The sequence below is a fragment of the Drosophila sechellia genome, chromosome 3R (assembly GCF_004382195.2).
Source record: "Drosophila sechellia strain sech25 chromosome 3R, ASM438219v1, whole genome shotgun sequence".
Classification (NCBI taxonomy): Eukaryota; Metazoa; Arthropoda; class Insecta; order Diptera; family Drosophilidae; genus Drosophila; species Drosophila sechellia.
In genome coordinates this window covers 15,473,714-15,487,301 of record NC_045952.1, presented here as the reverse complement: position 1 = coordinate 15,487,301, position 13,588 = coordinate 15,473,714, and the positions used below count along the sequence as shown (strand labels likewise).

At 42.1% G+C, this 13,588-nt stretch overlaps 2 protein-coding genes across 4 annotated transcripts in view; both read left to right on the top strand.

The window, feature by feature from the left end:
* Positions 1 to 8,091: 8,091 nt before the first annotated feature.
* LOC6606573 lies at positions 8,092 to 8,643 on the top strand. Its single transcript, XM_032722396.1, has 2 exons — positions 8,092 to 8,148; positions 8,199 to 8,643. The coding sequence occupies exons 1-2, from the start codon at positions 8,124 to 8,126 to the stop codon at positions 8,582 to 8,584; spliced, it is 411 nt and encodes a 136-aa protein (XP_032578287.1). The 5' UTR covers positions 8,092 to 8,123; the 3' UTR covers positions 8,585 to 8,643.
* Positions 8,644 to 10,424: 1,781 nt separating this feature from the next.
* Positions 10,425 to 13,588, top strand: part of LOC6606569 (protein timeless homolog) — a 67,591-nt gene continuing 64,427 nt past the window's right edge. The window contains exons 1-3 of one of the 3 annotated variants that reach the window (XM_032720798.1): positions 10,425 to 10,634; positions 10,695 to 11,018; positions 11,077 to 11,824. In XM_032720798.1, coding sequence (XP_032576689.1) covers positions 10,533 to 10,634; positions 10,695 to 11,018; positions 11,077 to 11,673 — 1,023 coding nt within the window. In that variant the 5' untranslated portion in view covers positions 10,425 to 10,532 and the 3' untranslated portion in view covers positions 11,674 to 11,824. Of the gene's footprint in view, positions 10,635 to 10,694; positions 11,019 to 11,076; positions 11,825 to 13,588 lie in introns of those variants that run through there. The other 2 variants (XM_032720797.1, XM_002031334.1) reach the window with 2 other exon arrangements.

The window sequence follows — 13,588 nt, the reverse complement described above, 5'->3', positions numbered from 1 at the left end:
TGGAAGCCTCTAGAGTTATTATTTAATTTAGTAATCTTGGTTTACAAATAAAATGTTATTTTCAAAAACTAGCACCTTTATCTATTTTCATTATCTTTGTTTTTAAATTATCTATTGATACGTTCTTATAGTTTTCAGATTTTAGCGTTTTAAATAAACCAATTTTATATGGATTTATAAACGTGATAGCTGTTTTTTAAATATATCGTTGCATATTTTTAGGAAACATGCTAAATTACGCATATATTAGTTCCTTATTTTGCCACTAGCTCACATTCTACGCATATGCATTTTACACACGAATTCTGAAAACAGTAATGCGACATCTAGTGGTAATGGACAGAACTTGATGTACTTCACCAAATGTATATTACATATTCTACACAAATTCACCACTGTGTTGGAAAATATTTTTATTCAATTGCCATAGTCACCCTGTGTAAACGGTTATTAAATGTGTGCGAATGGAAACGTAAATTGTGGATAAGAAAATTCAATCCATTTAGCATTTTACGCATTAAATAAGATGTAATTTTAAATTTGTTAACATAAAATAGTATTGAATTTTGTTGCCTAATGAATTTAACCAATTTATTTCCATTTCTAGTTTCATTTTCTGTATGTCTTGACCTCACTGTTAACAAATCATTCATCTATAATTCTACATATTTTTCCACCATTCAATGCAACTAAAATCAAATCAGAAAACCCTGGACGCCTCAAATGCCACATATTCCTAATACAGAATGCTTGCTTTTGGCCATGGATGATGCTGCTGGTGCAGCATAAACATGTAAAGCCGAGACGAACCAAACCCTTTTGGCCAAGTTGCTGGCCTGGGATGAAATAGTTGGCCCATTTGTGTGGGAGGGTTGGCTCGGAATAGAGACCATTGATTTATTGCCTGCCATTTTGTGTGAGCCAACAGAGTAGGCATCCCTTTTTTGCCGGCAAGTGCTATCTGCAGATAAGCCTGACCTCTTTTGGGCCGGGCTAATTGGCGTTTTTCAATCGCCAGGGCACTTGCACTTTGTGTTTCAGCTGGCAGGCCCTTGGCTAATTTATTTCTTGAAGCATTTTGAAAAGTTTACGCCTCGCCAGCACATAGACCGCAAATTATTTAATTGCCATCTGGCCATGCCCTCTGAAAAGGGCGAATGCCTTTGCGGCTCAAGGACTTTTCTCCGATGCAATAATTTAAGTGCAAGCAGACCGCAACTTTCTGGCTGAAGCACGCAGACTCACAGGACACAGTGCACTGGACTCTGGACTCAGGACTCCGGACTTCGGACCCAACTTGGCCAATACAGAGCTAAAAGAAAGAGAAATACAGAGAAAGGGAGAACCAAGGGGGAATGGCCCGAAGGCAAAGAAGTCATATTAAAAATGAACAAAAGCAAAAGGCAAAAAACGGACGTGGGAGTAGCTACCAACTCCGACTCGAATGCTACCACTACTCCAATGCCCCAGAGCATACCATCTTGCAGCTTTTGGCCTTGCCCCAAAACCCGGAATGCACTTTAATAATGAAAGTTACGCCCGTTTTTGGGGAACATCGGACGCATTTCAGAATGCAAACCTAATTTCGGGTTTTTAAAAACACAAGTACCCTGCCGCCGCAGCAAAGTATTTCAATTTAAAATTCGTAACGAGCTTACGTGCCAGATGGTTAGTTGGTTAGCTGGCCAGCTTGGTCAGATCTTGCACTTTTGTTCTGGCCGCCGGAAAAGGACTCTCCAGTGGCGACCAGGTCGCATTTGAAATTAATGCAAGCCCGAAAGTGTGTGCCACTGGCATACTGAAATTAAATGAAATGCGAGCTCGGTGCCAGAGATGCAGGACGAAATCCAATGGTGCTGGCATAATCCTTTCGAAATATATTCATGGTAGCGCCACCGAATGACGTCTAAAGTTATAACGAAATCAATTTAATATTATACTTCGTCAGAATATCAATAAGGCTGTTCTATGGCAGTGTAAAAGTTCGAATTAATTTAGCATACTTAAATAAATAAATTTATTCCTTTTAAATGAAATAATCTATATAAAAAGTGCGCTCATATATATTTGCTAAATCGTTAAATAAACTATTAAACACAATAATCTCTAACAATATACTGAATATTATAACTAAAAACAGAGAATCTAATACTAATTGCTTAAATTAAATTATGGCTGATTACCTAATGGCATCTCTTCATTCTTTTTGCTCATTCTCATTTTCTTTTGACCCAATTTTGGAGCTTTTGGCCCCAAAACCTTTGTCTTTCAAGCTCGCCGGGAATCCTTTGTGCTGGGCAGGACACTCCGTTTCGCCTGCTCATCTCTAACTGAGTAATAACCAGGAGTAGTGGGTCATAGTCGTCCGGATTACCTGCTTAAGACTCATTGCGGTTGTGCGAAAGGGAAGCTGTGCTGTAACTGCTCTTAATTTTTAATACGTGTGTGCAGGTGCAGCTGCAGATTGGGACAGGATATGGGATATGGCATGGAATCAACTCCATGTGCTGGCCAAGTTTCGGAGGTGTCCGGCTGGCTTCTAACGATCCATTGTGGCCATACAGCTGTGCAGTTTTTGCGGCTGCCAAATGGAAATTTCAAGCCTATTACATAAATGTTTAAAGGGGCGAATGGGCTGGGCTGCCTGGCCCCCTCAAAAAACTGCCTACTTGGCCATTTCGTCCTCTCCAAGGAAACCCAATTGGGTCCGTTCACTTGAGTGAATGTGAGGCGCAGCTGTATACATATTCGCCTCCAGGGAGCAACCCAACCTATAGTACTAACGGTGGCATTAAAACTGGGCGCTGGCCATCTTCAGCACACACCGACAAGAAACCCATTCGAATGGGGCCCAGTTGAAAAGTGCAATTGGCAAACAGTTGAGACTGAAAAGTTGCAAAAAAAAAAGGGAATGGACGACACCAGAACAGAGCAGGCCAAATGGTCCTAGCCAAGGCAAGAAAGGCAAAGCCATTGAAAAGACGACTCTGGTAATTTGTTCTGAGCGGCTTTTGTTTTGTGCGCCATTTTCATTTCGATTCGTTTTGGCCAACTTTTGGAGGCGGTATCCTTCTCGCTTCGCCTCGGCTCCTTTCTCGCTCCGTTGACAACGGACGGACTTCTGATTGAGTGTGTTTTTTGTGTGTGACGTGGATTTTCAACCTTTCCCTCACCAAATCCCGGAAAGCTTTCCCTTTCCGTTTGACCTTCTCTGACATTTTTCGCAATGCCCCACAAATTTATCACTTAATAAATTTCCCTTGCCCTTTTAACCGCCTTAACGTGTTCTATCTGTTTTCCCACGAATCGTAATTGGAAATTGTGAAATCGAAACTGAAAAAATTGGGGGTGGACTGAACTATGGCCTGCGGAAAATGTCTCAACCCTCCGGGTTACGCAGACTCAAGTTATGAATTTGATAATTGAAATTTTATGCAAGGGTTCCAGTTTTGTATCGAGACATTTTATAACTTTCTCTGTCCGTATAATCTCGGGAATATAAAAGAAAACAAGAAAGTTAAAATTGCGCCTTGTCTTAAACCTTTTTAGTGCTATTGTCCGAAAATCAAGTTTATTTTCGTGAATATTCACAATAATCCTGATTTACAGCCGAAATCTGAGCAAATTTATGACACATAAATTCGGCAAGTACTGCGAAATTTCAATAAATTCGCCTTGATCTGCATAAATGCAAAGTTTACTCCCGAGGCCTGGATTTCTGCTAAATTGTATCGGTAAGTGTCATAAATGCGAATCAGTAAAGCTGGCAAAGGCAAAATACGATTCCCATATCAAAGGCGTATTAACGTTTGTACGCACTTTCCATGCTTTCCAGATCAAAAAAAAGAAGTGACTTGAAAACCCCGGGAAGACAAAATATCCTTGCAGGATGGCAAATCCTTTCGTGCACACATAAACGCTTTTGGTAGGGAGCGAAATTTATGTAAAAGACTTGTGCATAAAATCGCGCATCATTGAAGTTGAAACGCTCGACATCATCAATACACTTCTTGGACTGCCATTAAGTGCGGGTAAATCTTTTCCTGAGCCCCTGCAGCTAAACGTTGCGCATACGCCATGTGTGCTGGGTGCTGGTTGGTGAGTTAAGCGCGGCTATTAGAACAAATTGAATAATATCGAGCTGATATTTTATGCATTTGTTTGTGACTTTGAAGTGCTCTCAACACTTTTAGCCATTTGGCAATTTTATTCTCTTCCAGTTGGCTTTACTTTTTCCCACCATCTCGCTTTTATCAGCACACGCACAGACCTTGACTCTTCCAAAAAAGTCGCCTAAATCTCTGCGATATATTTTACATCATTATGGCTCCACAGCCTCCTTGTTTATGTTTTGTAGCTGCTCTCGCGATTTTATGACTTTCGCAGGCATTTCCACCCATTCCACAAGTCCTGAAGTCCCGAAGCCCACGACAAAAGCTATTGAAACAGATTTCGCTGACTTTGCTCACTTTCCCCTGCCCCCGAGGCTCTTTTCTTTTCTCCTTCTTTTTTTTTTTTTTAACATCCCACCACTCAATGAAATTTATTTTTCGATATGTTATTCCTGCCCGCTTCACGTGTGTGGTGTTTCAGGTTTACCTGAATCTGAGATGGGCCGCCACAGCTTTTTGCTTCCCCCCATCGAATGCGACACTTTTGGCATCATTATCTGCACGGCATCGAAGGCTCAGACTGAAGCACTTTGAGTTATGCGCCTGGCAGACGCTCAGAAAACATAAAAAACAAATAAATGGCAGGGAAGAGCGAAATGTAGGCACACAAAGAAACACGGGCTCTTTGGCGGAGTGAGAAACTGGCGGTGAGATGCGATTAAAATACCTCATATACATGTACATTCCCTTACGCAATCGGGCAAATAAGGCGTTTTATTACCCGAACCTCCAAGTCGGAGATTTAGAAACTGGAAGAACTCTTCGGTGATTTAAGAGCGCATTCTAATTGAAAGTTTCAAAGAATTGCTTTAAACTGGGATTTAAACTGGTGTGTGACATAGGTACTTAAATGATTAAAAAAGTTATGTGTTCTTAATATACTAGGCTATTTTTCGAAAAGGAATGCATATAAAATTGTAATTAAAATTGGGTTAAGTGCTTAAATAATCCCTTGTTGTTCTTGTGTAAGCTTACTTTCATTTGATCAGAGATAGATGTTCGTGTTAGTTTGTCAGGTTAGTTTGTATCTCGACCCAATTCATGGCTGATTATTCCCGTGGGTGTCATTCGGCATCGCCTGTTGTTCGTAGTTGGTGTGTGTGTTGAGCTGAAAGGATTCTTTGTTGGGGGCACAAGTCAAATGGCCGCCGTTTGAGTTGCGTTTACGATTGCGGTTAACAATCATCTCGTTGATGGGATTAATTTGCCTAAGTGCAGTCGGCAGAACAGTACACAATGGCAGCTGCACTGACGCATTTGCACTGAAGGCCAGATAGAATCGACACCTACTATAGCTATCTGGGTTATTTTTGTGGGCTGTGTGTGGGTCATGGATTGGGAATAAAGGCGATGTGCTGCCTGTTGGCACATAAACAGCCATCTATCAATTGGGTTGCGGGGATGTGGGTGTGTGCTTAACACACCATTGAACTGTTACGCAACAGGAAGTCGCACACAGATACAAATACATATAGAGATAGAGATACAGAGATACACAGGCACCGATACAGATACATATGTCCGGCGGTTGGGAGACCGGCAGACAAATCCCATTTGATGTTCACTCAGCAGAAAGGCAACGCCAATGAAGCATGCAAAAGGTATTTCAGCTTTTTCGTTGCCTGGCCCAGATTGCTGAGATTTTGCCTTTGTAACTCAAAATCGAGGCGGTACAAGGAGCGAATGTGCAAACATCATGAAAAACGCTGCCACAACAACGGGGGGCCAAAGGAAAAGTAGGAAAACCCAGAAAAATATATAAGAGTTTTCCCAAGAAACAAAGGCCAGCGGCAGATAAAGATGCTTCCAAGCCGCAGCCGAGGCCAAAGGAAACTGTTCCCTTTTCTCCATTTCCCATTCCCCATCCATTCATTGAACTTTAATTCAATTTGCAGCACTTCCAGCCAAATGTACAGAATAAATGGTCCTGTTTAATGTGCGGCGGTCGGTGCAAATGGTGCATCTCCACATGGTCCGCTCCTGACGGGGATGCCCCACCCCTTGTCCATTGGGTCATAAAATGGCTTCCGGTTATACTTCAAGCGAGATTAACTTGTCGTTTACAATTTCCCTTTGATTTGTTTGCAACGGCTGCGGGGGGAGCATATCCTGCCAGGGGTTGAAGTGCGGATCTAACTTGTATATATCCACATTGACTAGGGTTTCCTTTGCACCACTTTCGCTTTCATCTCGTGACATTTCTACGGTGGATATGCAGTCGCCCGAATGCCCTGCATTTTGTGAGGCAGGGTATATTGGTATACTCATATCTTTTTTATTGCTTTTATTTATTTCATACTTCAATCAATGAGAAGACTTTTTGCACAGCTCACATTTCTGATCATATTTTTACTGCCATACAACAATAACCTACATTCCTTTATGTAAATAGTGTTGATATCAATGTATAACATGGCTTAATTTTTTTAAGTTTTTATCACATTTTATAGATTGATAGCAATTTCTGGCAACAATATAATACTTATGACGCGCTTTTTACAGGCAATACTTAAAAACAAATCGTAGGCCATGCGAACAAATTGGCAAGAGTGCCCCCACTTTTGCACCCACTCCGATTGAAAAATGCCATTGTAATTGCGCTGTGTTGTTGCCCTGCTGGTCTGGTACAAATTGATTTTCAACAATTCATTTTCGCCAGGGGCAACCGCTGTGAGACCCAACCAGATGACCAGAACACTTGCGGGCTCCCAAGTCTCAGGTGTGAGTTTTATTTGTTTGAAAATTGTTTTCCCCGCTTTGTTCCGAGTCCTTTTCCTCGTCCTCGTGCTGTGCTGTGCTCTTCTGTTCTATATATATATTTTTTTCCTTCAGTTTTGCCGCGCAGCTTTGTTTTGGCAGGATGAAAAGGAAGCCACACGCAGTTCGACTCTGCTTTCCTTGTGGCCTGGCGGTAATTTCATTTCGTCCTGGCTGCGGTTCCATAGAAGCGCACTCAGCTTTCGCTTTCACCTTTCGGCCAAACACAAAGCCAAAACCAAATCTGGCCCAGTTCGCGGCTGCTATGCAATTAAGCCACGCAATCAGAATGCAAGATGAAGGCTCTGCAAACAATTGAATTCGGGCGCGGAAAGGGACAGGCAGTGATGGGCAAGGGTCCGTGCAGCCAGTTGAAATTCCAAGAAAAAGAAAATATATGCCAAGGAGCTGCAAGTTCAAAAATGCTATTTTATAAATATAATAATTATTTTTTGATGAGTTAATGCATGCCAGAATCTTAGTAAATTTCTCAAGATATATTAATCTTAATTCAAACGGAAATTTGAGTGATATTATTAAGAGCACTAAATACCAGGGACAGTGCCACTGGAAACCATCATCACTGGGCGCACGGATTCGGGAAACCAGCAGAAGCGTCGAGTTGCAAGCTGCAAAGCCAACATGGCAGCTGACATCTGTCAGATGCTGTTATACCGCTGCACTTTTAGTCGCCTCCGGGCGGCAGTGGGCCATCTGGGCTCCCTATTCCGGCCGCACTTTGTTTGCCGAGCCCGGCCGAGCACTAACAATGGTGCACCCGGAGCCAAATGGGAGCCACTAACGAGCAGCTCCATGTGGTGACGTCGATCGCGGGAATCAAGGCTTTTTCTCGCAACGAAATGGTGGCGAAGTGGTCCTTATAAATATTTGCACATCGCCCGCCTCGTTAGCCTCTTACTCAAAGTCCCTTCATGTATTTTTAAAAAGTATAATAAAATATAATATTCTTTAACATTGAATTCCATATGTTGGTTACTTCTGTGCTTTATGTATAATTGTTTAATAGGATTATAGTCGTCTTTTGGGTGAAAATTCATTTAAAATAAGACTATAATGCATGTAGGATGAAATAATTACAATTTCACACTCAAGCCTGTAAATGCTAATTCTAGCTTTCTATTCTTTGAGTTGCTTTAGTAAGATCAATGTTTTCAATTTGAATGGTTGTTAAATATGAAAATACACCTCTCAGCATTTGGTAAGCAAAGTAATCTATTATTTTTCTGAAATATTTAAAACAAACTTTAGTTGCGGTGACATTTCTCTTGCTGTCGGACATCACTCATCCGCTGGAGACCCTCGATGACTTCGAAGTCGCCGAGGAAATAACTACACCGCGCGAAAATGGGGATATGCTTGGTCCTGTTAATTCGAAGCGCATCGAGGGACGAACTCGACAAATGAGCGTACTATCTTTTGTGGGAAAAAACCGAACGGGCAAAATGAATGAGAACTATTGCTGCTTCTGGATTTACCAGGACCATCCGCCCATTCCTCACACCTGGAAACATATGGCCGAATATCCTTTCGACTTTCAGTTCAATGGAGAGTTTGTGCGGAACCAACGACACAATGCAGTTGAAGTGCCTGCAGTTCAGGATGGCGACAGTGACAACTCCACAAGTGTAATTTGATATTAGACATTAGCAAGATATATATTTTTCACTAAACAAAACACTTAACTATTATGGTACAGGTGATTATTTTCGGACAGGCCCTAATTTCCTACAGTAATTATGGTAATTCATATGAAATTGATTTACCCAGTGTCCAGTTTAAAATCGTATCAGCAAGTTTATCCAACAATTGATTGAAGGCACTGTGGCGATGCATTTAATTGGGCCCGAGGCACTCGACAGCTTAACTGAGGCCCAGAATCATAATTAACTTTGTCTGGCCAGCAAAACCTGACGGGGCCAAAGTTGCCTCAAAACTTGAGAAATTCGTTTGACGACCCCAAAGAAAATCCTGGCAACGGGCGTCGCTTTTTGTGCCTAAAAGCCTGACAGCACATAATGGATTTGACACATTATAATCAGGTTTGCATAGTGTCCTTAGCCCAGCCCGCCAGTCTCGCAGTCCCTCTATCTGCCAGTCGGTCAGTTTGTCAGTCAGTCAGTCATTCAGTCACTGAGTCAACAGATCCCTCGAGCACTCCGGCAACTTGGCCGCGTTGACGCGCTCTGCTTATTTGGGCAGCAAGTTCTTGTAGTTAGCTCAAGTTGTGCACAACAAGAAAATATCAATAACTTACTATGGTTTTTAATATATATATCTCAAAAGTACATTTCTTATTATTCGTTTGCCAAATAAGAAAATCATTATAAACCTATATTGAACATAAATATAAAGAAAGTAAGACTATCTAAATGAGGATTTTAAAGAACTGGTAAAACAATAGTAAATAAGAATACCAAGTTACTCCAGATTTTCTTAACATTTCTTATTTTTCTTACACATATGCTTCACTTGGATGACAATGAGTATATGATTTTGACAGTGCAGTAGTTGCCCATCATCGCAGTGCCGAGAAGTTTGATAAATAAGCAAGCCGGGCCCATGTCTGGGCATTTACTTAGTTAATTAAATTTAACTTCTTCGGCCGGGGGAAATGACAGCGGCGGGGAGGGCGGGGGCAAGTGAAGAGCTGCAGGTCGAGGAGGAGCAGTTGGTGGCCCCAAGTTTTCCATCCTTCGTGGGAAAAGTTTGCCCGTCGTATTTGTTCATATCATAGGTAAATATATCCTGGACAGGAGCCTCGATGTTTGCTTTTAATTTCGCCATTTCCCCATAGCCTTTGCTTTTTAATGTGTCCGGATGATTAGAGCGCCTGCATCCTGACCAGTTCCATCCCATCCTGACCAATCCTGACCGGCTCCCACGACAGCTACTTGCATGACTCAGATGGTGTGGCCCCGGCAATTTCCTGCTCCAATGACTAATGAAAATGGTGAAAAGATTTGAATTTACCGCACTGGGAGACAGGCACACACAAAAGACGCTTTCCTTTTGCTCTTGTCAAGGATCTTATAGCCAGCAACCGAAATAAATGCCTCTGCAGGATGGGGAAGTGGGTCTTATGCAAGCAAATAATTTGGATTTAAATCGATTTAAGATGGAAACGAATGAATGTATACACGCATTGGAAAAGTGTTTTATGCAAATGCACATATGGATTATTTGCGCAGAGAAAACATTTCGGAGGAATATATACGCATTTGAATTGAATTTTCTTATTCAAATGCAAAACTTTAGCTGCTGAATTAAATTTTGCCACTACACTCTTTTGTGACTTGTACGAAATACAAATCTTAATTTTATAGTTAAACATGTACGAAAACATCTAAAACAATCGATAATTGGAAATGGATCATCGATGGTAGTTTCCAATTAAAAGGTGTGCGCCACCGCTACTGCCCAGTGGAGTTCTAAACCACGAAGCGATCGATCAGCTGCACTGCGCAGCTGTTTTAGTTCGCGCGCTTTTCCTGCGAAAATCATTGTGAAATTTTGTTTTGTTTATGTCGCAAAGTTTATTAGACTTTTAATCAATATAAATTAAAGTGATAAGTGTATTTCACGATGTCTATTCTTCTGGCGGACATTGATGCCACATGTGCGGCCTTGGGATACAGTGATGGACAGAAATATCAAGCGGAACCTGATGCCGCCGAGGGTCTCAAGGTATCTTACCTCTTCATTTATTTAAATTTCCACAAATCTAAAGTTTTACTATCCATTTAGCATCTGATATGGATACTGCGTCGGGACCTGGACAACCACGAGTATCGCCGTCATTTGGGCCGCTCCAAGGTGCTGCAAACGGACTTGGTTTACATGCTGCCGGACTATGTGCATCACGAGGAGCTATCCGATCTACTGATCCGCCTGCTGGTCATCCTGACCAATCCGACACTGCTGCTATACCGGGAGGGTGCCCCCAAGGACAACCATGGCCGGAAAGTGTTCATGGAGCTAATCGAAATCCTGCAGGGCTACAAAGCAGCCTTTGCCAAGGACAAAGTCTGGAGCGCCCTGTTCGAGAAGCTCAAGCAGGCCTTGGAAATAGTGAGTTTCAGTTGCTTGACATTAGTTTTAAGGTCTCTCATCATTTTGTTTTCGAAAGCACATAAAAAACAAAATAATGAATTCGGAAGAAAAACGAAACCCAAATTATTCCGGCGAAGAAGAGGATTCCTGGATGAACAGCTATTACGTCTGCCTGGTATGCATGCAGACTGCTGAATCGCCGAGGGTCAGTTTTTGCGGCCACCACTTCTGCGCCAAGTGTATATACAACTGGATTAGGAGACAGAAATACCAGGCCAAATGCCCCTACTGCCAGTCCCTGATCGGCGAGAACACCCTCATCACTATACGCCATGCGAAGACGAAGAAGAACGTACTTTCATGCAAATCCTTTGGCGAGCACCGCCGCAAGATGCGCATGAGCAATGATTGTTTAAGCGAAAACATCCTTTTGCCGGAGGCCGGCATGTTCACACGTGGCTATATCAAATATCCGCCGGACCCTATGCCGAGGATCAAGCCTTTGCCGCCACAGTTGCTTCAGCAGTGGTCACGTTATCCCATAGTGCGCATTTTCCTTACACCCTCGCTACACCAGCGCTTCATTAACTTTGCCATCTTCCTGTTCATGCTGACCATGTACCTACACGCGGCAGTGACACCTGATTTACTGGAGTGGCCCAGTGAGGTGTAGCGCCCAACAAATCTTTACTAATACATTTTCATTTGACTTTTGCCTTGTTATTGTCTTAAATGGCATCCAAGAACAGCTAGTTTCTGTGCTCCAGCTGTGCAGTTCTGTTAGATTTACCCTCTCACGTAAATAAAATGTTCTTCTGTGTGTAGTGGGCATAATTATTTTGAACTTTCATGGGCCTGATTTCCATCCCTAAGCAATTTTTATCCCCACAAATTGATCCACCTGGTGGGTTGGGGCTCCTGTTCTAAAGTCTAAGCAATTATCGTTCGGGCATTTGCGCAACTATTCCTGAAATCTCTTTAATCTATGTATTAATGGGCAAGCGGGTACGCAAAACTTTTAATGGCCCTTGCAGCTGCCAGCAGTCAAGTTTTCGTGGGGAGAGCGAATGTTTTTCACATTGCCCAACCCACTTGAAGTTTGTTTTGACCAGCTCTGGCTTTATGACTGAACTCGTCCGCTTTGTGGGTTCATAACTAATTTGAACTTCATATCTGCCCGCTTTTATCTTCTTTATTTGTTCCGTGCATCCGTTTGCCTTTATTCTCTCAACTTGAGCTGCTGCTCAACGAGGTCCAAAGATGGAATTCACATCTCCAAAGGGTTCCACTCACTTGGTGCTTTGCTTTCAGCGAAGAAGGAAAAACCGCAACAAGTCGATTTAATCAACACCCACGACAAGTTGGCGGCGGGGCTGGTTTCACTCCACATTGGGTGCCAATGGCTACAAGGCACCTTCGAATCAAACGCGTCACAGTTGGGGAAAAGGAATTCGATTCCGGCCTAGACGAATCCACAAAAAATCTGTCGGCAGCATGTTGCAAAAAAAGCTAAGCGAAACTGTTTGGAATTGAACCAACATCGGTGGGTCGAGACATTGTTCAAACCACAAAGGCAAAGGCCCAGCAACAATGATTGCCAATCGATGGCAGTCGGCGTTTTTCAAATGCTTTCAAATGCTTTCAATTGCTAGTTGAGGGAAATGAAAATTGTATAACAATGGTCAATCTTTGGATACTCTCGAAAATATTACAATTATAAATGTTTAATCGTGCTGATTTTAAGAGTTCAGCGATTGCTTCTTTTAATACTTTACATTAATATATTTTAAATTTTAAATAATGTATATTTTTTCTCCCAGTTTATTTTTAATAATTTTGTAAGGGTAAAACCTATACATATTTGTTCCAGCTTGAAATACTCTGCTAGTATCCAGCAAATAAAAAAAGGATTTCCTGATTTCTGTGTGTGCAATTTATGGATGAGCTCCGTCTGGATTGCCATAAATTCGTAATTGAAAATTTACATTGAATGGAAATGTTTGCTGTTTGTTTGTGGCTCAAACTATTTTTTCAACGCGCCGAGCCCAAACTGAAACACTACCAGGTTGATGATCCCAACAATTATCATGGGTTAAGTCCTGGCAACCGGAAAGTAAGAACGTAAATCTCAAAGATGAGAGACCGAAGCCAAAGTTCCTAGCCTCCACCACCCACCAGATACCACCCATCGCCCATCACAACGAAATAAATTCATTTAAAGCCGATTGAATCGACATTCATAACACTCCGGGGAGCAATTCCAAAGGATTTTCATGGCGCTGCGTTGCCAAAGAGTCGCCCGAGGATTTCTTTACATTTCCATTTTTTAGGGAGAGCTTTTCCTTTTATTTGTGCCGTTTTCCTCGGTTTTCCCGGCTGCTTTTTTTTTTCCTCCTTGGTTAGGTTAAATGCACGCGAATTTCTATATGGACGCTGTCTATTTGTTCTTGTTGCTGTGTGGCTGTTGTCGTTGATAATGAATGTGTACGAGGATTTTTCCGCTTCTGCCTCCGGCGCATCCGCCCTTCCTCCTGGGTGCGGGGTGCACTCAAAAAAATATAGTTGTTAATTAGTAAGGCCTTATTATA